At 35.5% G+C, this 27,962-nt stretch overlaps 1 protein-coding gene across 1 annotated transcript in view; it reads left to right on the forward strand.

Annotated features, from left to right (window-relative positions):
• The window catches only part of LOC150105503 (adenylate cyclase type 1-like), a 280,605-nt gene that overhangs the window by 231,237 nt on the left and 21,406 nt on the right, over nt 1–27,962 (forward strand). Inside the window, exons 18-20 of the mRNA XM_090393976.1 lie at nt 6,746–6,844; nt 7,353–7,473; nt 21,267–21,391. Coding sequence (XP_090250102.1) covers nt 6,746–6,844; nt 7,353–7,473; nt 21,267–21,391 — 345 coding nt within the window. The remainder of the gene's footprint in view (nt 1–6,745; nt 6,845–7,352; nt 7,474–21,266; nt 21,392–27,962) is intronic.

A 27,962-nucleotide genomic window follows, 5' to 3' on the forward strand; every position in this document is an offset into this window, starting at 1 on the left:
AACTTTTTAATCGGAAAAATATAATGGGAACCAAGATGGAAAACAACAAAAAAGCACAAGGAAAAATAGAAATTTTGAATCCTTCAGTTAGACTTTTGGAACAATAGTATTAAAGACTTGTACCAAAAAAGAAGAAAGAACTGGATGATAAGTATAAAAGAAAATCAAAACAGAAGAAGAAGAAGGATGGTCAAACCTAAAAACCATAATGACAAAAGCTGTAAAAGAAAGTTTACGAACAAAGAAAAAGAGGCCTTAGGGACTGGGATGACAAAATTAAATGCATCATTAAAGAAAAGAAAAAAAAGCATATAAAATCTGCTCAACCTGAAGACAATAGAATTAAAAATTGAATACAACAGGAAAAGAGTAATAGCAAAAGCAGCATGCAGAAAAATAAACAGAAATACATGGGACAATTATGTAACAAAATTAGAGAGAGACTGTACTCTCAAAAGACCTAACACATATAAAATCCTTAAATATTTAAATAATGAAATTAGAGAAAACACAGATATTAATACCATTAAAATAGAAACATGGCAAAATTACTCCTAAGATTTATGGTATGATGAAAATATTGAAAACAGAGAATTGCCCTTTGTAAACAACTTGGAAAACATTACTCTAGAAGAATTAACAGAAGCATTAACTCAAAGCAAAACAGGAAAACCTCCAGGAGAAGATAATATAAACTTGGAACTTATTAAATATGCAGGACTTGAATTCTTGTTTAGCTTTTATAATATGATTTGGAAAGAAGGAAAATGTCCACAAGATTGGACAAAAGCAATAATTTTTCCCATCTACAAAAAAAAAGGACACAAATCTGATTGTAACATTATCATGGTATCAGTTTTCTTAATACCTGTTATAAAGTATATATGCAAAAAATCTTAGCATATAAACTTACGGTATGGTAGACCCAAAATTAGAAGAACAAAATGGATTTAGAAAAGGTTGGTCTTGCATAGACTCTGCATTTACGTTAAAATTGCTAATTGAAAAACATAGAGAAATGAACATAGAAACACATATAGCTTTTATAGACTACACTAAAGCATTTGATAAAATTATCAGAGAAAAACTATGGGAAATCCTGGAAGAATATGAGTATCAAACCAACTCTCTAGAGCAGTGGTCCCCAGGGGGTCGATATGACATTGCTAGGGGTCGATAGAAAAATATAAGACATCATTGTATGGGTAATATTTAATTCGGTTAACTTGGATTACCTCCATGACAAAAGACATGGAGGTAATGACAATGCAATTAAGAGTGAATCGTGAGATCAGTACCTCCATCTTACAGGTCCATGAATAGGACCTGTAAGATGGAGTAAGGTCATGAAAATAGTTACTGAGGCCAATCAAGTAGGCCAAAATGACGTATTTACCAATAAACGGATGTTGGTGGTTCCTGCCAGCCGGTGCAGTGGGAGCGAGATTGCAACACGTGTGTGGTTCTTATTTACTGATACTTACAAGTATTCGATCCCAGTCTCATTTTTGCGCATCAACATACAAGTGAGCGTTAATGTTCTAAAATTCATCAACATACATATTATAATTCAATCATTATTCATTCATGAACTAAACTTCTCTATGTTGAAGAATTGAGCAGCGCTGGTAATAATACCAGTGATATTACTAGTGATAGTAATAGTAGTAGTAATAGTAATATAATAATATATATACTATATTATACATACAATAAACACTGTAACTATAAAATAAACAATCTAAAAACTCACATAAGCGTCTTTTTTTGCTTGTCTTATTATAATTACATAATAGTAAAATATAGGGGGTCGATTAAAAGTCAAGAAACTCTTGAAGGGGTTGACGGGCAAATAACTTTGGTAACCCCTGCTCTAGAGCCTTATTTAATATATATCAAGGTAATAAAATATCTGTGAAGTACAATCATTTAACATCAAGTTGGAAACCTATAAATAGAGGAGTATGTCAGGGTTGTTCTCTCTGTCTCCAGTTTTATTTAATATATACATATATAAAATCATAAAAGAATGGAAGATAACCGATGGAGGATTCAAAATAAATCTTAACAATATATTAGCCACTCTACTTTTTGCTGATGATCAAATAATCTTTGGAAAAAATGAAGATGAACTACAAAAAATCATTATGCAGTTTAAATAATCTGATAAAAACATATGGCATGGAAATTTCAACAGACAAAACAAAAGTCATGTCCTTCAAAGGTGATAATCCAGTAAGAAGTAAAATAGTAATAAAAAACAAAATAATAGAGCAAGTAAATACATTCAAATATTTAGGATGCATATGAAAATGAAGCTGATATAGAACCGAAGATATCAAACTTTTTAAAAGTAACAGAGGCATTATAAATAAAATTTTCAAACCCAACTATGTACAAAAACACACATGAATAAGAATCTATAATACAGTAACTAAACCTGTCTTACTTTATGGCAGTGAGATGTGGACAATAAAAAAAAAGCAGATGAAAGAAGAATTAAATTTGAAATTTCTGAATGAAAATTCCAAAATGAAATTTCTGCACAGAACTGAAGGAGTCACAATAATGGATAAAATAAAAAGTAGAAAAATCAGAAATAAACTTGGAATCAAACTCTCTAAATGAAACAGTTATTTGCTATAGAAAAAAATGTAAAGAACATATACTGAGAATGAATAGAAGCAGAATACCTAAACAAATTCTAAGTTATCACCCAAAAGGTACTTGATGCAGAGGAAGACCCTTAAAAAGATTGAATTGTAGCTTGCAGCTATATTGTGGAATGAGGAATTGGGATAGAAAGGAGATCAGTGCTGCTTGGGACATGTTCAGGAATACTAGCAAATACACTGTCTGGATGAACTTGGGAATCAAAAGCAGGAGATCAAATAAGGTAGGTGTGAAATGGATGGATGAATGAAGAGCTAAAGCATGCAATTTAAAAGAAAAGATATCATGGAGGTGACAGGATGAGTGGTAATAGTTAAGGAATACGAAGAGCAAGCAAGAAAGAAAGATTGTAAGAGCAGCAAAAGTGCAGTATGAGCAGCAGTTAGCTAATGAGGCCAAAATAATTCCTTAGGACTAGGGAATTTTTTTTTATACGTTGCCAGTAGAAGAAAGAATGATTATGGAAGGATGATATTAATTGGAGAAAATGGCAGAATGGTAGCCACTGAGGCAGATATAGTAGAGATGTTAATTGAGCAATTCATAAAGATATTTCATCCTTGTGAACATAAACATCATGCAGAACTTGAGAGCAGTGGGAAGGTAGGAGGGGCCACTGATAGTGAGTTAGCAGGGGTATATATGAGGAATTGAGTAAACTTGATGTCAACAAGGCTGGAGGACTTGATGGCATTATTATTATTATTATGTGACCCCTCCAAGGAGTCTAAAGATGTCGTGAGAGAGCACATCACTCCATTCTACAACTCTCCTTTACTTAATTTTCCAACTAAATGACACTACTACCATCAATGCACAATGCCATGCACCATCCACTTCCACTGCCAACAGTATTTTTGTATGGAAATCACCATGTATATTGAGGGAATGTTCCAGAACCAGGATTTAGAACTGTGTTGACAATAGCTGCATTCTCTTTGATGGGCAAGCATGGGTTTGTTGAAGGAAGATTGTTTTAGCAATCTGTGTATTTATTATAGCAAGGTGACAAACTCATTGCACAAGGGAGATGCATTCAGTGGTATTTTTAGATTTTGCAAAAGCCTTCAATAGATTGGCACATGACAAGCTTTTAATTAAATTAGAACAGGTAGGGTTGGATAATAGATTAGTGCAATGGATGAGTCTGATAGGTAATAGCAAGTTGTGTTTGGGAAAAGCAATACCCCAGAAGATGAAAGTTACTAGTGGTGTGTCCCAAGGGTATGTTTTGGAGTCATTGCTGTTTAATTTATATGTAAATGATATTGGGAAGGACTTGGAGATATACAGTTGTGTGCAGATAATGCAAAGTTTGGAAGAACTACGAGAAGTAGAAGAGTCTGAGTGAGACATATAGTATGAGTATAGTAACTTTCAGTTGCTATACTGAATAGCTTTTGCTATACAGTATAGCAAAGTGTAAGATTTTTAAAATTTGAGAAGCACAGGCAGGATGCAGAGTATAAGATTGGTGGGATTTCAGGGATATGGGGATGATGGTGGATAGAGACTTGAAATTTTGAGAGTATTTAACAAAATTTGCGAGTGCAGCACAGCAGATTATGGCAGTAATGCAGAGAACACCCACATGCAGGAAGAAAGGATGTTATGATTCCATTGCTATGATCAGACTGCACATAGATTAATCTGCATGGATTTTGGTCACAAGGATGAAGAGATATTGGAAAGGGTTCAGAGATAATTGACTAAGGTAGTTTTTGGTCTCTGGAATGCAGTGTGCAGAGTAGTGGATAGAAGAAAGAGGGGGGGGGCATGATTGAGACATAAGCTGGTAAGGGGCTTTTCTGGGATTAATGTGGATGAGATTTTTCATAAAATGTGTGGAGATGGAGAGAACAAGGAGCCATCCCTGGAAGTTGTATAAGGAGAGTGTGAGCAAGGGGGTGAGAAGTAGGATTTTTGTGTTGTGGTGAGTGTTAGGTGTCTGGAATGCATAGAGACTGTGAATGCCTTTAAGTCACGGTTTGATGAGCTGTGTGTGAGAGTGTACTTCCTGCTATGAGTCATTTGAATCCTTTGAAGCCTGATGATAATAATAATCACATTGTGTCCTTGACTTAACTGTATGTCTTGGCTGCACTTGGTATCATCAACCAATCGGTACACAATACATAACGGGGAAAAAACTCACGTAGAAAGATTATTTATTAGTATAATTTTCGCCTGTGTGTCACAGGCATCTTCAGTACATTAAGCTCAAAATTAAACACTAACTGACAATTCCAAAAAGCGCCACCTAAGTAGCTGGTGTAAGATAACTAAAAAGGTCAATAACTTTCCTAAAAAAAAAAAAAAATTAATACAATAAAAAGTTAGGAAAGATTAGCTGATTTGTAAAGTACTATCTCCCATAAAGGGGATAGACGTAAGCCATCGGATCTGTTTAAGTTAGGAGAATGAAGTATTCAATATAAGATTGGTGTTCTTCTAGCCGAATAGTAAATAGGAATAGGAAGAGGAGAGTAAATTTTTATCAAATTTACTCTCCTCTTCCACTAAAAGAACTGATACTTATATAAAAAATACTTTGGATTTCAAAAATAAAATTTCAGATCTTCATTTGGACGTTTCTGATATCATGATCAGTTTAGATGTTGTTTCTTTATTTACAAATGTGCCTCTTTCGGAAAGTATTGAATTACTACAACAGGAATTTCCTTCGGACATTGTAAACGTATTTGATTTTGTAATAAATTCTGGTTATTTTTCCTTTAAAAATAAGTTGTATCAACAAATTGAAGGAACAGCAATGGGTAATCCTCTTTCTCCTGCTATCTCCAATTTCTTTATGGAACATTTTGAACAACGTATCTTTGACAATATTTCTCCCAGACCTACGCATTGGTTCAGATATGTCAATGACATTTTTGCTGTATGGAATGGCTCTTCTGATGAACTTCAACAATTTCTCACTAAGTTAAACGCATTTCATCCTAGGATCAAGTTTACCCTAGAAGTAGAATCAAATAAGCAGTTAGCCTTTTTAGATCTTCTAATTCTTCGCCAACCAGATGGTAACCTACATTTCTCAGTTTATAGAAAGAAGACTCATACAGGCCATTATATCCATGCGGAATCTCATCACCATCCCAGTCAAAAGGCAGGAACTATTAAAACACTGGTTCATCGGGCCCACTCCTTTTGTTCTACAGATAATCTTTTACAGAAAGAACTAAAATACATAACTTCTTCCTTTCTATCTAATGGTTATAAGAATTGCTTCATTAAAAGAACTTTGAGTAGTTTTAATATGTCTTCCTCTTCAAACACAGAGGAAATAACGTGCATTACTATCCCTTATGTACAAGGCATCAGTGAACGTATAGCAAAAGTTTTAAAACCACTGAATATTTTTGTTGCCTTTCGACCGTTTAGAAAAATCTCCACCTTTCTCACTTCTCCTAAGGACAAGCTTCCACATCTTAATCATCCAGGTGTCTACCAGATTCCGTGCTCTTGTGGATTATCTTATTTCGGACAAACAGGAAGATCCGCCTCTATTCGGCTAGAAGAACACCAATCTTATATTGAATACTTTAAACCTGAAAAGTCTGGACTTGCAGAACATGCCATCTTCACTAGACACAGAGTTCATTGGAGAAAGACAAGAGTTCTTCACAAAAGTCAGTTTCTCATGGAACGCCTTTATAAAGAAACATGTGAAACTCTACTTCATTCTCCTAACTTAAACAGATCCGACGGCTTACGTCTATGTATTAATTTTTTTTTTTTTTTTAGGAAAGTTATTGACCTTTTTAGTTATCTTACACCAGCTACTTAGGTGGCACTTTTTGGAATTGTCAGTTAGTGTTTAATTTTGAGCTTAATGTACTGAAGATGCCTGTGACACACAGGCAAAAATTATACTAATAAATAATCTTTCTACGTGAGTTTTTTCCGTTATTTATTGTGTACCGATATGTCTACTCACGGTTTACCTCTTTTAAAACTTATCATCAACCAATGTATTATCATTTTTTATGTCCAGCATATTGGATTGTTAATAATGAAATAACTGAGGACAAATTTCACTTCTTTTGTTCTTCAGCTCTTAGATGACCAGAGATTCCGGACAATAGACAAGATCAAGACATTTGGAAGTACTTATGTGGCTGCTGTTGGACTTGTTCCTGAATATCGAATACCAGTAAGCATTGAAATAATTAAATTCAGATTTAATCTGTGATATTATTTCTTTCTCTTTTGCCTGTAGTATAGTATATTGAGAGATGTATCCATATGCATTATTTTTTTAAATTTTTAATTCATACATCATACATACATAAATAAAAATAAACTGTGATTTCATTAAGTTTCTGATATTTTAATTAATTAAAACCATTTAGCTGATATTTTGCTGCATTCAACCAGCATTGTGGTTGTTTGAATTGAGCAACATATCAGATGCTTAATAAATTCATAATTTATTTTATCCAGCAACTAGAATACTGGTTTGAATTAAATGAAATATCAGCAGCTAAATTCATACTTCATTTTGTCCTTGTATAGTGGTGGTAATTTAATATTACTAAAAAAAATAACAGGACTTCTTCTAGCCTGTATTTTGGACAGACTCGACTTTAATGCATTGAAATATTTATTTCCTTCCTCCAGAACAGTATTTGATGTTGCTGACTGGTAAAATTGTTTTTCAGGATGATGATGACCATTTGGCCGCTCAACAGGTTAGTACATTGGTGGAATTGGTATTTGCCATGAAGGATCGTTTGGCAGACATGAATGAGAAGTCCTATACTAACTTCATGCTCAGAGTGGGTGAGTTGCATTGCATCACAGATATGTGTAGGTGTTAGTACCAGGTGCATCGAGAATTCCAACTAGAAACGTGGATGGTACTGTTTATAGGAGAATATAGAACATGATTTTTTCCTCAGTACTTAGATATATTAGAAAAAAATAATCAAAATTTGAAACATGGATTTACATTTTTGTAAAAGTTCCAAGGAGATTTTCCTATTTGTTAATTTTTAGAACAGATGTTTATTCATATAATTAAAAAAAAACTTTATTTGAAAAGGAAGGCAAGTCATTGAGTGATTGAGTCAGTGAATTGAGTTCGAGGTTATATCGTAGTGTGTAGTGTTCGTGCAAGCTCCTGATAAGATAAGTATTATTTTCAGTTATCGTTGATAAAATTAGTTAATATTGCCTTGCGTATTTTAGTGCGTCTGTTTGTGTGTTTTTAGTGTGTATAACTTATTATTTGATAAAACACGTTGCAATAATTATGGGACCTGTACGAAGGAAATTGGCGGCCAATAATGATGGTTCGCCATCGTTATCAAAGAACAGTAGTATAAAAGAAATGAGTCAGTGTACTAGCTGTGAAATGTACGTTTTACGGAGTGTGGATAGATGATAATAAAGGATTGAATGTGTGTAGAAAATGTAGGGAGAATGAGGAATTGAAGCATATTTCGGATCGTGAGTGTGATATTTTTGTCAACCTTCAGAATGAAGAAAATAGCGATATGACAAGAAACGGTAAGGTTGTACATGAGAATTATGAGAGTGTGAATGTAGAAAGTATGAATGATAGTATTAATGATTTCTCAGAGAATAAAATAGATGAGATAGATGCATTGAATGAGATTGCATTGTTGAATGGTGCGATAGAAAGGGCAAAACAGCAGCTAGAGTGCATGAACAAAAGTCGACTGAATGAACCAACCACTAATAAAAGGTATGACAGGAAAAATAGGCGTATGAATGTGAGCATGAACAAAATGAAGGATAGAGTACTGTATGGAGACTCGTTAGTACGAGGTGTGTTAGTAGAGGATTTGACAAAATCGTACCAACCTGGTGTGACCATAAAGGATGTAACTGAGTCTATTAGAGAGCAAAAGGAAAGGGTGAAAGAAATGATTGTTGTGGCAGGTACGAATGATTTGAAAGGAGATAAAATGGAAATGATAGAAGACCTGAATGAATTGTTTGAGGTAGCAAAAGAAAAGAGTGAGAGAGTTAAAATGATTAGTCTTTTGCCACGGTATGACAGTGAAATGTTTAAAAGGAGGGCCATAATTGCGAATGACTTTATGCGTGGGTTATGTATGACGAGTGGTGTGGAATTTGTGGACGTGTGGTGTGGAATTTGTGGACGTGTGGAGTGAGTTTGATGGGCGAAAGGATCTATATAAGATGGATGGCTTGCATTTGAATGGTTATGGTGTAAGAAGACTTGAGAAAGTGTTGCTGAATGTAGTGGATGTGCAAATTCAGGGAAACTAGATTCGTTGAGGGGGGGGAGTAGATATACAGTCCTTAGGGAGGCAGTTGAATGTAAGAATGAATATAATATGCTAGAGCAAATAAGGACAACAAACCAGAATGGGATAGTTAATATAAGGCATCAAGGTAGGGTTGGGGCTAATGGGGGTCTTAAATTCATGTACACTAATACTAGTATTAGGAACAAGAAGGAAGAGTTTTTGGCCATGGTTGGCACTTCCAGACCACAGGTTATTGGTATTAGTGAAACATGGCTGACTGTAGATGATATAGCTAGTGGGATTGAATGTGATGGGTATAGTGTGTTCAGGAATGACAGAGAGAATAAAATGGGGGGAGGAGTATTGTTGATGATAGCTGATGAGCTACAGCCAAGGAGAATAGAAGTTGAATTGCAGAATAGAGAAAAGAGCACATTTGAGGCCATTTGGTGTGAGATTGTGGCTAGCAGAACTAAATATACAATTGGGTGCTGCTATAGACCAGTGATGGAAAAGATGGTGGTGACAGTATGCACAAGCAAATAGAAGAAATGAGTGGAAGGAGGGTGATTATTATGGGAGATTTCAACTATGGTCGCATCGATTGGAGTGAGGAGAGGACACACGGGAAGAAGGAATTGGATTTTATGCGGTTATTAAGGGATAACCATCTGCGACAGCATGTAATGGAAAATACTAGGGGTCAGAGAGTGCTTGACCTAGTAATTACATCTGAGGATTTGGCTGTAACAAATATGACCACATTGCCACCAATCGGTGAGAGTGATCATAGGGTGTTGACTTGGGAGGTGGCTAAAGGTGTAGAATTTTCAATTAAGACAGGGTACATGTGGAATTATTGGGCTGGAAAGTATGACAAGCTTAGGAGTTTGATTGGCTCAGTGCCATAGCATGTACAACTGCAAGGACTAGAAGTTGATAGTGCATGGGAGGTGGTTAAGAAGTGCTTGCATGAAGCAATGGCTGACTGTATACCTAGAGTCCGAATAATAAATCAAGTAGAGGTTAAATGGATGAATAACACCATTAAGCTTGAGCTCCAAAAAAAAGAAACAACTATGGAGGGAATTTAAGGAGAAAGGTGACTGGCAGGCACATGAACGGTATAAAGCGCAGGCCAGAAGGGTGACAAGTGTGGTAAGAAAAGCAAAAAAGGATTACGAAAGAACATTGGCCATGCGGGCTAAAGAGAATCCTAAACAGTTTTTTAGATATGTAGCAAGTAAAAGGAAAAATGTACATGGCAGAATGATTTTAAAGAATGCCGATGGTAGGGAGGTAACTGAATCAGTTGAGATAGCTGAGTTACTGAGTGAGCACTTTGCAAGAATATATCATCCAGGTGGTGACATTGCAGAAACGAATAAACCAGTAGATTATACGGGAATTGTGGTGAATGAAGTGGAGGTGAGTAGCCTATTGCATAACCTTAATGTCAATACATCTGTGGGGTTGGATGGTATACCAGCTCGTGTAGTACGAGAAGCAGCTAATGAATTGTCAGTACCCTTGACCATTTTGTTTAATTTGAGTCTCGGGTCTGGGTTAGTCCCGAGCGGGTGGAAGGAGGGAAAAATAGTTCCACTGCATAAAGGTGGTTCCAAGACCGCTGTTGTAAATTACCGACCGATTAGCATATCAGGAATCATTGTCAAGGTCTTAGAGAAATTAGTCAAGAAAAGAATACAGGATTGGATAGATGAAAATGGGATATTGTATGGGGGACAACATGGTTTTGTGAAGGGTAGATCATGCCTCAGTAACTTGCTCACGTTTTATAACACAGTGACAGCTGAACTGGATAGGGGTAATGGTTTACAGTGGTACTACTGGACCTTGCCAAGGCCTTTGACAGGATACCACATGGAACCCTAATCAGTAAACTGGAGCAGATGGGGATAGAGATATAGGGTTGGTAAGATGGATAGGAGGGTGGTTGAAGGAGAGATACCAGAGAGTGGTTTATTCAGGAGTGGAGTCAAAAAGACGTCTTGTGACTAGTGGAGTGCCGCAGGGCTCTGTTCTTGGACCACTGCTTTTCAATTTGTTCATCAATGATATTGGAAAGGATTTGAGAGGAAGTGTTCACTTGTTTGCTGATGATGCAAAGTTGGGTAGAGCAATTGTGAGTGCACAGGATGATTTGGATAGTTTGGAGGACTGGGCTAGGAAAAATGGATGTCAGTTTAATGTGGCAAAGTGTAAGGTTATGCACTTTGGGGTGAAAAGAATAGCAGCAGTATATCGCATAGGTGGAACCGTACTCCAGGAGATTGATGAGGCCAGGGATTTGGGAGTGCTGGTGGATAGGGAGTTGAAGTTCAGGGGGCACATTGCAAAAGTAACTAAAACAGCTCACCAAATCACTTGGCTTATGAAAAATACTTTAACATGCAGAGAGAAGCAAGTTGTTGTTCCTCTGTATCGAGCCTTGATAAGACCCCATCTGGACTTCTGTGCCCAGTTATGGGCACCAGGGTTTCTTCGTGATGGGGAGGAAGTGGAGAGGGTCCAGAGACGAGTGACCAAGATGATAGCAGGTCTGTGGAATGAACCTTATGAGAATAGGTTGAGGATTTGTGGGTTGCAGAAATTGGACGATAGGCGAAGGAGGGGTGATATGATTGAGACATTCAAATTACTGAAGGGTTTTTATAAGATTGATCCAGAAGATATTTTTGAAAATATGACTGGTGGTGGGAGGACTAGGGGCCATGCATGGAAGCTGGGCAAGAGCGTGGTTGACAAGGGTGTTAGAGCTAGGTTTTTTACTTGGAGAGTGGTGAATGAGTGGAATAAGCTTCCAGAGTCTGTTGTGGGTGCTACGACCGTGAATGAGTTCAAGGCAAGATATGATAGATACTGTGTGAATGTTGAATAGTTGTTCCAGAAATGATGTTAGGGCCTCACTTGATGAGTCTGTCGACTCCTTGGAGTTTCCCGGAACAATAACAATAATAATAATTTAAATGAGTAAAACTCAATTTCAGTTAATTTAGAATGGTTAATTTTCACTAGACACTGATCCATCCATTGCCATGTTTAGCCTACAGATAGCATGCATGTTAGTACATGACTGGCAGTATACCTCTGATTGTTACATGATGATGAATAACTTAGCAGCTGGAAGAGATTTTTTTTTTTTTTGGGGGGGGAGGAGAGAATTACTAAAAACTGCAAAATAAAAATAACTTAACTTCTGGGATGTGTTGCTGCTAACACTAGTTTTATTAATATTTACAAATATAAATTTTATATATATATGAGAGAGTTATAAATCTTCATCTTCCTCTTATTTGTTAGATTTAATGGCCTGTCATAGCCAATTAATGGCATCATATTCCTTCTGTGTATACTCGCAAAGATTGTATGGGCTACATGATTATGTTTACATTATTTGTTTAACTATTTTCTTATCAACAGTTTTCTCCAAAATTAATCTATAATTTCTTAGGACTCAAATATTGTCAGATCTTATTCAGTCTTTTAGGGCAGCCTTTTACAAAGTGTGGTCCATAGCCCATTAGTGAGCTTCATGGTTTTCCTGGTGGTCCAGGAGAGAATTTTATTAAATAAATATTTTTTTTAATCTTAGTTTGTAAATTTCCAGATACAGTTTAGAATACAATATATTAAAAATCTTATTAATTAAAAAAGTTCTTTCACATAATTTGTTTAATTTCAATAAAACCAATAAGCATAATATTTTGGCACACACACTGTATATCTCAACATATGAGAGTATAGTGACACAAAATCAGCCACTGTGTTGTCACCATACCCTGAGAAGTGTGCAGTTTGCCTTGCTGCTGCTTCTGGAATAGTTGCATCTGATTTTTGAAAGAATTTCTGTATGTACAATCCAATCACTATAATAACTTAATAAAAAATTAGTTTATTTTTACTTATCAATCCTATTAATTGGCATACGAGATTAGTCAAGTAAGAAATATATTTTGTAGGGATAATATGGATGCATGATTATGACCCCGATGGAGTCGGATGTTACCTCCCATAACGTGTACTCCTCCCATCATGGGTGGTGCATATTATCACGCACAAAGCTCATCCAACCATGCCTTAAACTGATTCAGTCTGTCTACATTCATAGCACACTCAGACAATGCATTCCACTCACCAATCACTCTCCATGCAAAGAATTTTTCTCCCTCCTCTGCTCTTACCCTCCTTATACAGTTTTCAGGGATGGCCTCTTGTTCTATAGATACTTTCATTTACAGTGCTCTGCTGAATTGGCCACTGTTATTCTTCCACTCTTCTCCAAAATCATTAAAAGAAGAGCCACTGCTAACCAATACAGTATGTTAAAACTCACTGAACCAACTTCACCGCTTGCTCTTTAATTCTATCTACTTTTGTCTTTTGAAACAGTCTCTCCCACTCTGCCTTCCCCAAAGATTATAACCCTCAACTGTTCAAGCAAATTGTGGAAAGATTCCTCCTTCTATTCCTCTTGTCCACACATGACACTAATGTGCTATAGGTCTTGTGGCCTTTTGTATGTGGATCAGATATTAAAAAAAAACTAATAAACTTATGTCTCAATCATATCCCTCCTCCTCCTCTTATTTATGAGGCTTTGCAATTTATATTCTTTCAGTCTGCCTTCATATTCCACATTTCAAAGACCACCTTTGTGAATCTTCTCTGTACCCTTTCTAACATATCCTCGTCACTATCAAAACCTGGTGATCAAATCTGTCCATAATAATTCATATGAGGCCTGATCAAGGTCTTATACAGTGACAACATAACCTCTTTATTTCTGCATGTCAGGAGTCCTCTGCATTATTGCCATTATCCAATGCGATGTCTTCACAACTTGTGCAATGTGACCATTGAACTTCACGTCCTTGTCTACCACCACTCCCAGATCTCTCATCTCTTCTATTTCCTGTAAAGTTTCCCTGCCAAGTGTATACTTTGCATCCCATTGTTGCTTACCAAATTTCAAACCATACAATCTATTCAAGTCCTTCTGGTTGTTTCTTGTTTTTGCAGATAATTTTGCATTATCTGCAAAAAATTAGTACTCTGAAGCAGAAATCTAGTGAAGTTTGTGAAAACATTAGTAAAAAAAAAATGTGCAAAATAGTGAGGAAACAATGGTTAGCATAAAATTGTGCATGATGCAGAAGATTTTCCTATTTACGAAAATGTGGACTGCTCGAAATTCTTAACATAAGTGTTGCGATTTTCAACAATTCTTTAGATTCTGCCAATGAGTCTCCAAAGTTTGATTCTTGTTAAGATTTCCTTACTTTTCTCTTTAATATGATATTCAACTTTATTCTGCCCTGAATTCTGATGATCACTTCGTATTTCAAATCCCCTGTATACTCATGCTAGTTCAGGACTTATATTCTGAACCAGCATGAAGGTATTACTATCAACAGTAACATAGTGAATGAGACTTTTCTTATTTTCTCATATCATTCTACTTGCAATTGCCTGGCATTCAAGAAGTTTATCTGCATGTTTAGTGTTGCATGCTATAGCTGTTCCTTCTTTTCCCTGATTACTATTAACTGAATTATAATTATTTATAATTCTATCATAATTATTTAGTAGTATCTCACCTGGTTCAGTCTTCTTTGTCTCAGTAATGCTCAGTCTAATACATTGACATAGCACTTTGGTAGCTCTTCTGCTAGTTCCATTTCTTTTCCATTGATACTTCTTATGCTGATATCCAATCATCAGTGCTGCTGATTTTGAGTTTGTAGAATCATAGGTTTAATGGTATCATAGAAATCTAATTAGTGCTGTGATAGGACAGTTTGTCCTATCTACATTGTAGGTCAGTTGCAAGTATTCTCTGGTTGGTTTGCCTATTTTATAGGGAGGATAAAACTGCCACCTTCACCAAGCAAAACAATAACTGTCATTATATTGGAATATTTACATGTAAAACATTAGCTTTCTTACCTCACATATCCTAATATAGATCCATAAATGGATCTATATTGGGATATGTGATTCAGATCCATAAATGGGATAATTATGGATCTCAAGTCTTGAAAATCCACAAGAAATAGTATGTTTCATTGGTTAGATCCAGTCCACTACAGGCTGTTTGAGCTGAAACTGGTGCATTTCAAGCATCACTGTTCTAGTCTTTATGTCAAAGTGGATAAACCACTACTTTCTTAATGTCATTAGTTGTCAATACAATATACATTCACAATAGTCCCTGCCAGACCATTTCACCATGGACAAGTTTTGTCTGTTTTGAAACTTTGTATAGCATGTCAGACCGCCATGTGCTCTTTTTGGTTGCATCTAAAAGAATTAATACAAGCTATAGATGTCACTGTAGACCAGGATTCTCAAACTTTTTCTACGGCGGAACACTTCACAAATCCTGAAATGTTCACAGAACACCTTGGTTATTTTGTAATGTATTAATTAATAATTAATTGCCAATTTAGCTTTTATGGTCAATTAATGATTGATAATTAATTATTAATGATTGATAATTAAATAAACATCAATTAAACCATCATTAAATTAATTTGTGCTGATTTTCATTGACATATCCCATTCTGATCACCAAAAATTTATAATATTATTATAAGTACTTACAAGTGAATGCAGACTTTTTCTCCTGTGTGCTGGTTTTGTAGGTTAGGTAAATATAAATAAAATAAATGAGTAAATCTAAGCGTTAAGAAAAAACAATCATTTATTGTCAAATGTTAATTAGTAAAAACAAAACACATAAAAATAGTAAAACGTATATTGCAAATTAAGTTCTTAATGACTCCGATGTTTTTGGGTCTTTGAATTACAAATTCTTTTGATATCAGACACAATATTAGAAAGTTGAATTCTCATATTTGGTGTAGCGTCGAATCTGTTCCTGGACTTTGATTTGGTTGCAGCATAATATGAAAATCCTGCCTCGCATAAATATGTAGTTGTAAAAGGAAGTTAAACAAAAATAGCTAGTTTTGATATGCTTGTCCAGAAATCATTTATTGGCAGTTCCTTGTATTTTTGTTTTAAATCAGAGTCACTAATTAAGTTAATTAGATTTTCATAGTCACTTGCATTGAAGCCTGCCGGCTTAGCTGTCACTGTAAATGGATTCAGAACCCAGGAATTGTCCTCACTGGATTTTGGAAAATATTGCAAAAGGGTTGATTGCAAGTCATGCAAGTGTTCTAAAATTACGTTAGATACTTCTTAATTTACTTTAGAATTTATTTCAGTCAAAAATTCATGCAACGTGGGAAAACAATCAAAATTATTCTGTTCAACTGTAGAACTCCAGAATTGCAACTTCCTATCAAAAGATGCAATTTTATCTCTTGTATTAAAAATTGTAATATTCTTTCCTTGTAATGATAAGTTAATTTCATTGCACTTTGTAAAAATATCTGCCAGATCGCAAGACACATACGCAAGACCATGAAGAATTTCTTAATAATTCAATAAAATTTTGTCCTAAATTATGTGACACCAAGAAGACCATTAACTCACTACGAAGTTCAAAAAGCCTCAATAATGCTTTTCCTCTGGATAGCCATCTCACTTCAGTATGTAATAAAAGTGCATTATGTGCACTACCCATTTCATCGCACAAAATTTTAAATAATCTGGATTGAAGTGGTTGAGATTTTACATAGTTGATCACTTTTTTGGCTTTATCCAAAATAGTTTTTAAATATGTATGAATTCTTTTTGTTACTAGTACTTGTCTATGCAAAACACAATGACTTTTGGTGGCTCTTGTAGCTATTTGCAGGATACGTGTTACAACTCCCTTCATCTTTCCTACCATTGCTTGAGCACCATCTGTACAAATATCAATACACTTCTCCCAACCGATTTCCTGTTTTGTAATATAATTATTAATACAGTTGAATATATCTTCTCCGGTAGTTTTTTCTTATAGATATTCGCACATGAGTAAATCTTCTTCAATACTTTTATCAAATACGTAACGAACAAACACTAGTAATACAGCAAATCCTGCGACATCTGTAGATTCATCCATTTGCAATGAATATTCACTGCAGTCTAAGTCAATGAATTAGCTCTTTTTCTATGTCAGCAGAAAGATCTTTGATGTGGCATGAAACAGTATCATTTGATAATTGTACTGCATCTATTTTTTTAGCAACCTGCTCATTTAACATGCATGATACAATGTCTTTCACACAAGGCTTAATGAGCATCTCACCAGTTGTATGAGCTTCACCATGAAGTGCAATGTGGTAACTCGCGCGAAAAGACACCTCTGTTGCATTTTCAGTTGTAACAATTGTAGCCATTTGAAGTTTAGATTTTTCTAGCGAGTCACGTCGTCTCTTAAAAAAATGTATATCTTTTCCTTTGTAATCAGTGTGTTTCGTTTCGAAGTGCCTACGAAATTTAGCTGGAGCCAAAGAACTGTTTACTAGTATTTTATTACATAAAACATCAGGAGCATGTGTATTGCCAATACATGTAAATCCATAATTTAAATAACTTTCATGGTACTTCCATTTTGGTTTGTTCTTAGATGACTCTTGTTCTTTAATATTAGCTTTTGAAGAAACCACAGTTTGCAATTCCATATCTTCTTCCATCATACAAGTAGATGTGTCAGCAGAAGTACTTGCTCCTCCTTGTGTTAAAGTTCCTGTCTTTAAACAAGAATCCATGGGTATTTTTTCAATAATATTCAAATTCCAATATTTGTCAGAGCTATAATAAAAAAAAATAGTATTTTGTTGTAAAGGTAACTTTAGTATGAAAAACAATAAGATTATAAATAAGAAATGTCGAATAATATAAAAGTAAATGAATAATGCAAAATAGTAAAAAAAAGACTGCAACACACAAAAGTAAATATGAATTGTAACAATACTTGTAAGAAAAGTACGAAACCGTATCAAATAATGTAAAAGCAATTATAATAAGAAATTTTATCAAATAAGGAGGTGCCAACTGAATGGTCACTTGCGTTAGATCCCAGATAGTCTGGGATAGAGAGAAATGAGGATTCAGACACTGCAGGTAGGTCATCTCATTCTATAAGATAACATCATCTGCCTGTCCCTTACTCCGGTTACAAGCAGATCATAAGACAGAATTAATATTCCAATGATAAAATAATGGAATTGAGAGACCAACAACGATTACTAGATTAAGCATATAATTAAATTATGGCAGTCTTGTCTATGCAGGACCACGAAGAGGAAGTTGGTCTTGCTTAGCTCAGCATAGGTCATAGCCATCTTATGCAGTGATACCTACAAAGGGATGAAGATATGCTTGTGTGTTAGCATTGCAATTCAGTTTCAATTATCCATCATGTATTATTTTTATTATTCTGTACCTTCACAGAGTTACAAGACTTATCATAGGAGGTTTTGTCTTAGATAACAAAAGGTCCATCATACTGCTCCTTCACTACCTGCACTCTCACTGCTTTCTCGTGTAATGCAGTCTGTGCTCCTACCAATTTCAATGAAAAAACTTACTTCTTATCCTCTTACTCATTACCTCCTTTTGCAACTTCTGTGAATGGCCTCAAGTTATTGTTCCTTCCTCTTGTTTTACCATTTGAATAATCTCTCTGGCATCAATCTTGTAAATACCGCTCAACAGCTTAAATGCCTTGATCACATCGCTACTTTTGTCTTCTATCCACCAAACTCTGCAGTTTACATCCCTTCAGTCTTTCCTCATGACCAACACTGTACAGTACTGATATCATTTGTGTTATCTACCTCGTTACCCTCTCCAAGTTTTCTTTATCTCCTTCAAATCCTAGTGATAAGATCTAATCACAATAATTCAGATGCAGTCTGATTAGGGCTTAAGCAGTGGAACCATTTTATCTCTGCTGGTTACTGTTTCTCACACTGCAAGAATTCTCTGGCTTGTCTTCACAAACTTTGAAATATGTTCTCTGAACTTAAAATTCCTATCTACAATCATCTCAAGATGACTGCTGCTTTCACTTCTACCGGTATGACTTCACTAAGTGAGTATGAAATGCCCGATTTATGGATTCCAAATTTCAGAGCATTTTATTTAACTATTAAATTGACATTCTATTCATTTTGCAGATCATTCCAGCTTTAATCAAATTTTCCTGAAGAGCTACAACGTCTGCAGTATTACTAATGACCCTCCTAATCTTCACAGAGTCTGCAAACAACTGACTATTTCCCTATAATCCAGTGAAAATATTATTAGCATAAAGACTACAGTAATGATCCCAGTACTGAATCCCGTGGAACTCCACTTGTAACTTCCCCAGTATGCTACTCCATATACAATTCTCTGATATCTATCAGAAAGCCAGTTTCCAATCCAGTCCTCTAACTGATATCTAAACCCAAACATTGCAATTCAAATATTAATTTATCCTGTAGCACCTTATCAAATGCTTTTGCAAACTCCTGAAAAATGACAGTGTATGCCTTTCACTCATCCACTGCACTTGTTACTCTGTTGTAAGAGGCAACTACTATTAAATAAAAGCATTCCTAAACAAATCCATGCTGGCCCTCATGAATAATATTATCCTCATCTGCCAGTTCTGCATATCACCTCTTACAATTTTATCAAAATTTTAACAACCATAGGAGAAATACAAATCACTTTATAGTTTGATACCACTATTCTGCTGCCATTCTTAAGCAGTTATACTATCTTACACACCATCCTCTCCTCAGGAACTCTCTCCATGAGAGGGGGGGAGTTTCTGTGCAGCAGAATTAATATTTTTCTAATTAATAAAATTCATTTTTTTAATTTATGTTATGTCAGGTCTTCTATTTCTATACTACTTATGAATTAGTGATCATTGCAGATGATCAGTCATAGGTTGTATGCGATGTGTAATGTGTATTCTCAAATCATCTACTCAACACGGGACTCCCCTCCCGCTAAGATTAAACCCTGAGTACGCTACTGAACAGTTTATTGTAATTTCATCAGAAAAGCAATTATATTGATCTACACTAAGAGTTATTCATTAAATTGGAGCAGGAATGTGCTACCAAATTAGGTAAGGGGGGATGAATTTCTGAGCGTTATAACATTCAACAAAGTTTTCGAATGTTCATAGTTATTGCATTGAAATATCTAACCACAATACACTGTTGCAATTTTGCACCAGTACAGTAACTGTCTGTTTAGAGTGCATTGCACTGATTTTAATTATTACTCTGCTCAGTGCTGTTTCAGTTAGTACTTTATATTTTCAGCATGCATTAACCACACTATTTGGAGTATTTCTTGAAACTAATTCAGTGAAATTAGTTCAATAAATTAATTTTATGAATATGTAAAAGTCTGTTTTTTAGCAGTTCTGTAAACAGCTTCTGGTATTGAGATCACATGTTTTAAGATAAATAATGAGTTTAATAAAATATAACCCTACAAGTTTTGTAAGTCATCAGACTTGTATCATCTGGAGTATTAGCAAAAGTTGTACAGAAAAGAGACTAGAAACAATTAATTACACATATTAGATGTTATCAGAACTTTACAATTGGTACATATACATAAATAACCCAAATAAAAAATGTTAAATTAATTACTGTATACATGTTGGAACAATGCTAGTTGCTGCTGTCACATTCTATAGCATTGCACGTATCATATACTAAGTCTGCGGCAGTTAGAATTTTAATGAAAACAGACCAAATTTAGTATAGAATTGAATTAAGCCAGATGCAGCATTTCAGAAGCTTCCTTTTACAATTCTTGTAAAACAGTTATGATTAATATAAGGCGTATTTATTTGTTGCCAAACTATTTGATGGTATGTGGTATTATATGGGATGCCAAACCTGATTTATGCTGTCTTTTTTTTTTTGACTTCTTTTATGTGTTCAGACATGCAGATATTCCCTGACCTTCCTGTCTGGCCTACATAGCAAATGCCACAAGATCAGTGAATCTCATAAATGCCTGAGGTTTTCATGGGATGATGTGGAGATTTTGGTGGATGTAAATATATGGGGATTTTATGCAACGGTAAAAAGCCACTTTAATGTTTTACTCACAGAGCAACTTTGCCTTTAACATTTTGATGTAAGGAAGCTTGACTGCATTCTTAAAATCTTGTTTAAGCACAGGAGTTTTGGTTTTGGTAAAGATGATTAATTTGGTCAGACATATAAATGTGATTATTATATATGTATAGTTTTCTCAATAATGGAAAAAAAATTGGTGTTTGATTGAAAATATACATTGAATGTTTGATAGGTATGTTCAGTCCTTAGACAGAATTAACAAGTATTGTTAAATATGTTAAATTAACAACTACTTATGTTATTTTAGGCATGAACATAGGAGCAGTGGTAGCTGGAGTAATTGGTGCTCGGAAACCACAGTATGATGTGTGGGGAAATGCTGTGAACATTGCTAGCCGTATGGACAGTACAGGCCTGCCCAACCAAACACAGGTAATAACTAGACTGCATATTATTATTGCTATATGATCTTCAAAGTTGTGAAACTCAGTGCAGAAGAATGTTCATTCACTTACCCATCATTCTCATGTATACCTTCCTGGGATAGACCTTTGTTTTTGTCCCTTTCCTTTGTTTTACCTCTTGAAAAATTTCTCTAGTGTCCACCCAGAAAATACCCCTCAACAACTTAGTCTCTGTTATATTACTTCTTTTATCTAACAAACTCTGCATATTACATATCATTTGATAATCCTGCATTGACAATACTTATTAAATCTGAATACATTTATTTGTGCACAGTAGTTCTAAGGGCTGCAGAAAGATAAGTGAATTTTTTATTTATTTATTGCATGGTAATGTCAATAGTTTTTAATTGTATTTTGTTGTATGATAGCAGAGACTACATGATGTTCATTAAGTAGTGGTTAAGTTTTGTGTGTGTTTAATGATCTGAGACAAAAGGGTGATGAGAGTCAATTCAACAAGTAGATTGGCCTCAAAAGATGAACAACGCGAGGTGTGGATTTTTTGAGAACGATGTGGTGCTGTGAATGTAATATGTATGTATGTATGGGGGAGATTATTATTATTAAGAGAGACCTCCAGAGAATCAGGGACTCATTGAGGGAGGCCACATACTACATGATCCAGCTATCATATTTATTCTTGAATTCATTCATGCTGTTTGCATACACGCACACAACATCCAATGTGAATCCATTCCAACCACTCACCACACTATGAGAGAAAAATCTAGCTCTTGCCGCCTTCTTTGTAGCATTCATTCTCAGCTTCCAAGGATGCCCTTTTGTCCTTTCTCCACCCTCCATAAAATGAAAAATTCCATCAATTGAAATCCTGTATAACCCTTTTGTAAGTTTATAAGTCTCAATCATATCACCCCTCTTTCTTCTGTTTGCTAGTGTCCAGTCTACAAATTCTCAATCTGTCTTCATAATCAGTATTCCACAATCCTGATATCACTTTTAATACTCCCCTTTGAACTCTCTCTTCACCTGTATCAGAATCACAATGGAAACTAGGAGACCAACCCTGCACACAATACTTCAAGTGAGGTCTTATCAAAGCTTTGTAAAGAGGCAAAATGACATCCTTATCTTTACATGTGAAAGTTTGTTACAGCATTGCAATTATCTTTTGAGTTGTATTTGCAATTTTTGCTACATGGCCCCTGAATTTCAACTTGCTATCTACTAACACTCCAAGATCCTTAGCCTGAACAGTTTCTTCTAGAATAATCCCAATAACATAATACAACATTGGATATCTAATCATGCCAAAATGCATGATCTGCATTTACTGACATTGAACTGATATCTGTTTTCCTATGCCCACAATTCCATCCTATTCAAATCATTCTGATGATTTGAATAGGATGGAATGATGTCTGTATGGAGAGTTGAATAAGAAAAGTGATCAGTATGAGTATGCAAGAAGTGTCAAATGCTCATGAAATATGAGTAGCTACTTAGAATGCGAATAGTAATGGGCAAAAGGGAGAATGAAAGAACATGATTATAGGCATGGCAGGAAGTGAGACCTATAGTAAGCTAATGCGTGAGAATGATAACAAGAAGGAGAGTGCAATGGAAGATACGATATCGTGCAAGACTAATGGTGAGAAAGAATATGCAACCAATGACAAGATAGCAGCATGAATGGTAGTCAGAAACTTATTCAAGACTTAAAAAGAAAGTTGACAAAGATGAGACATGAAGTGTATTGCAAAGTGAAATAAGGAGAATTGTAAATATGCATGGAAGAGTGATATGAAAAGTGGCCAAATGGAAGAGTGATATGAAAAGTGGCCAAATGGAAGAGTGATATGAAAAGTGGCCAAATGGAAGAGGTTACAAATGATTCAGGAGTGGCACTTATATGTTTATTGTTAAAGAGAGTAAAGGATAACAGTGTGATTGGAAAATTAGTCAGTTTCATTGCCCAGGTTTGACAGACAGCACTGAGTTCAGATGGTGAGAAAAGATTATGAATAACATGCTAGCAGAGCTCTGTGAGGAGAAAGGAATGCAGCTTGTGTGTGTGTGTGTGAGATGATCATGCTGCATATTCTCACACTGCATGAAGGGTGTGGATGCTGAATGTAGAAGTGAATGTGTGAGCAGGCAAAAAAAAAAAGGATTGAGATGGACTGGGATGTGCAGAGGTGTATAAGGTCTGGGGAGGTTTGTGGGATTGGTGGAACTTGCTATAGAACCAGAAATGAGCTATTATGTTTGTTAACAAATGCCAGAAGTATCTAAAATAAAGGGAATAAAATTGTTGCAGTGATAGAATTCATTTGTCCAAAATTGTGGGAATAAGTGAAGTATGATTAGATGAGGATGGCATCCTGAGAGGAATAGTGATGGAGGGATTTTTTTTTTTTTTTTTTTTTTGAAACTTGTTCTGTGGATTTTGAGTTATACTGTGAAGGATGTTGGGTTCAACTGCATGTGTTTCAATGGATGTAATGGACATAGTACTGCTTAGAAGAATTATTGATGCTTTTACATGTGAACATTTGTCATGGAAATATTTATAAAACACACATGTCGTAGAAACTAAACAGCTGTGGGAAAATGGGTGGAGTGAATTAGTAAGAAGTGAGTTATTAATCAGTCTAAATGTCCTCTTCTGTATTGAGTCAAGTATTTTTAGGGAGCTCTTAGGAGTCCCACCCCAAATGTGAGAGCAGTATTCAATAGCTGGGCAGATTTGTGATTTGTACAAGGTTAACAGTTGTTCTGAGGAGAAGTAACATTTTGAGTGAAAGAGAAATCCTAGTTTTTTTTTTTTTTTTGAAAGCTGAGGAAGATGGTTGTGATGTGTTCATTATAATTTTTATTTGACATCTCCAGGGTGTTCAAGGCTCATCGAGGGAGGGCACCTACTCTACAACTCTCCATCTCTGCCAATTGCATCCTCTACACCAACGCCATCTATTGTCCACCATCACTAGTACTCTCACAGACATTCACAAACATCCATGCCCACGCCAGGATTCAAACCTGCAGCCTTTTGGCTGGAGAGTAGATATGCTACCCACTCGACCAACAAGGAAGGCAGCAAACTCGTTAATTCGAAATGAAACCCCCAGAAACCTTTTGCCAGCGCTTGCACTGAATACAGTGATGGAGATTGCTGTGTAGATCAATGGACACTACTTGAAAATGTAATGGAGTTCACGGAGGAAACGATCGTTGAATGCCGATGTGACCATAACGACATCCCAAATGTGCCAGGAAACGCTTGATGTCAGGATGATTTTATTCCAAACTGCTCAGAGCTATTAAGACCCTTAGTGTATTCAGCAAAAAAGTGTTATTCAGGTGAAAAAATACTCAACACCTTAAAATTGGTATTAACTAGAGCTCCAGTTCTGGTTTATACTAAATTTGGTGAAAAATCTTTTATCTCTGCTTATGCTTCAAATAGCTGCATTGCAGCTATATTTCAAACAAAAAGAAGGTGAAGATTTTAAACTAATAGGTTTTATAAGCAGAAAATTGTCAGCTCTGGAATTGGATTATTTGACCTTAGAAAAGTGGGTACTGGCAATTATTTTTCTATTGATAAATGTTAGATGTTTGGTATTAGGACAACACATTAAAATAAGACCTGATCACCAGCTTTGTCATTTCTAATTACCATGAAGGTAAAATACAACATATAATTAGGTGGGCACTGGAATACAGGAATATAATACTGATGTGACTTATATTTAATGAAAAAAGAAATGCAGTAGCAGATTTCTTATTTAGATCATTATGGTCTGATAATGATTAATCATCTGGAGATAACCTATTGAATCAAGATGAAAAGAAACCTCAAAATTATGTCATTGGTAAGGTAAATAAGGAACCTAGCTCACAAACATGGTGGAAAAGGATCAGATTATTTCAAACTCAGAAAAATGACCCTTTACTAAAAGCTAATTATGAAGCAGTATTGGGAGATGAAAATGAATTAGATGCATTTTTAAATAGAGAAAACTTCCAGACAGATGGAAGAAGAAAGGTTGAAAGTGAAATATTTGTACCAACTTAAAATGATTTCTTGCATCATATATTTTATTTATTATTACATAACACCTCCAGGGAGTCCAAAGAAGCATTGAGGGAGGACACCTGCTCTACAACTCTCTGTCTTCACCACTCCACTCACCGCAACTACCTTCATCATCTACACCAGTGCCATCTACTGCCGACCACTATTTTCACAGACAATCACAAACACCCACGGCAGGATTTAAACCTGCAGCCTTTTGGCTGGAGAGCGGATACGCTAACCACTCAGCCAACCAGGCCTGGTTGGCTGAGTGGTTAGCGTGATTCTAAGAATTATTAACACGTTTGCACAAGAAGATTATTTAATATATAATCACAATATTATTTCACTGAAGAAATATAAACATAAGAGTGCAGAAATAAATGACATCTCTCAGTTCACAATGTCATACAAAAAACTTAATGTATAAAATCATATTAAAGATATCATTAGACAGATGTAGTATCTAGAAGGTATTAAAAATGTATTAATCTGTTAACAAGGTATTAAAAGTATTTTTTGTCTATGTGCATGTCTGCTAAAAACACAATCAACATCAGAACCCAGAGTTAAAGATAGGACAAGCTAGTCAGGTAGCAACAGAAGCCAAGTTTCTCATATTCATCTTTGACAATAAACTTACATCCTTTTCATACATTTATCAAGTTAGAGAAAAGCTCAGGGGAGTACCAAACATTCTTTATATTCTATCCTCCTACAGAATGCCTCTACCATGCCTCTCATGGTGTACCAGCTAAGATAGGTGTTTACTCCAATGGATGCTGGTTGATGTTCCTTACTTGATCTGTCTTTTGTATTGTTCATTCGGAGCTTCATTGTTGGTCACAAATGTATACTTATGCAATGATTGGATCTTGTCCAACATCAGGGAATACAAATAGCTTCTAGTACGTTTTGCACATCACCTATTCAAACCCTTTATGTTGAAGCAAATAAACTTGCTCTGTCTTTGACACAAGCCATTTTGCCTTAAAAATAAAATCTTTGCATAGCACTTTTTAGTTTCAAGTTCATTTCAAGTTCAATATACTACACATTAGACTGCTGTCTACTCTTTGGTGGTGTGTGAAGGTGATTATACAACCTCTTGGAATTAATGTAAACATCACTACTCACATTGAATGTAATCCCCCCCCCTCCCCCAGGAGGTTTGTACATGCTGCCTCTTATGGTACCAGCTAAGGTAGGTGTTTACTCCACAATCGGTCTAGCTGCAACTCTGGTTTGTTATCAGTTTACACTGCTGGTTTGAAATTAGAACATATTTTGGATCTGCTGCTGTTTTTCCTGATATGTTGTCTGCAGTCAGATTACAGTTGAGTGCAGTAACTAATGCTGAGTTTTCTTGCACGTTGTTAACAAACAAAAACAAAAATATAGAATTTATGCAGACTGAGTTCTTTACAGGCATATGTTCTCTTTATTGAATTTGACAGTTATGGTATTATATGAAGGTACTCTAGATGTTCACTTATGCTGGATCCCCAGCTGTGTTGCAGTCAAGGGAAGTGCCTTAGAAGAATGAAATGTTATGTGAGATAGCAAATACAACTGGCTGCTGCTATAGGCCAGGGGGAAACCGGGGATGATGTGGAAGATATGCATCATTAGATTAGTACAGTGAGTGTAAGTTGAGTAATTATTATTGGGGCTTCAACTTTGGAGACAGAGATTGGAAGGAGGAAAGAAATGGAATTTATACACTTACTGAGAGATAATTACTTGAAGCAGAATGTGATGGAGGGGACCCGAGGTATGAGAGTGTTGGATCTTGTTATAAGGTACCATGGCATAAAGGTCTGCAAGGTAACGATGTTCACGGTGCATGCAGGATAATGAAGGGATATCTGGAGGAAGCAATATCACACTGTATACTGAAGATCAGAAGGATAAATTGAGTAGGAGTCAGATGAATGAGTAGTATCATTAAGCATGAGCTTAAAAAAAAATGCTGTGGAGGGTATATAAGGAGAAAGGTGAACAGCTAACTTATGAACAGTACATGGATCAGGCAAGAAAGGTTAAGGAAGGCTAAATCAGATTATGAGAAGAAAATAGCCAGAGGTGAAAGGAAATCCTAAAAAGTTTTTATGTGGCAAATAACTATGGAAGGATAACTTTAATGAGTGCAGAATGGCAGAGAAGTAACCGAGACAGACAAAATTGCTGAGCTCTCTTGGTTTATAGTGCTCTTAATGTCCCAGTAATTTTTTTTTCACTGCCTTCAGGCTAAAAGAAATACCTAGCAGATCATTTTATTAAGTATTTGTGGCCTGAAATACATATTATTTACTGCAGTGCACATTTTTGTAACCACTGCTACAGGGTTAGATAGAGAATGCGAAGCCATTCCTGGAAGTAACGAGTGAGGGAGTGAAAAGCTGATATATTTTTTTTTTTTTGCATATAAAGTAGTAAATGAAAGTGAATTCATTGCTGCAAGTGGCAGTGAATGTGCTGAGCATATTCAAGG

The sequence above is a fragment of the Typopeltis vanoorti genome, chromosome 6 (genome assembly GCF_054136105.1).
Source record: "Typopeltis vanoorti isolate ZY-2024b chromosome 6, IOZ_Tvanoo_1.0, whole genome shotgun sequence".
Classification (NCBI taxonomy): Eukaryota; Metazoa; Arthropoda; class Arachnida; order Uropygi; family Thelyphonidae; genus Typopeltis; species Typopeltis vanoorti.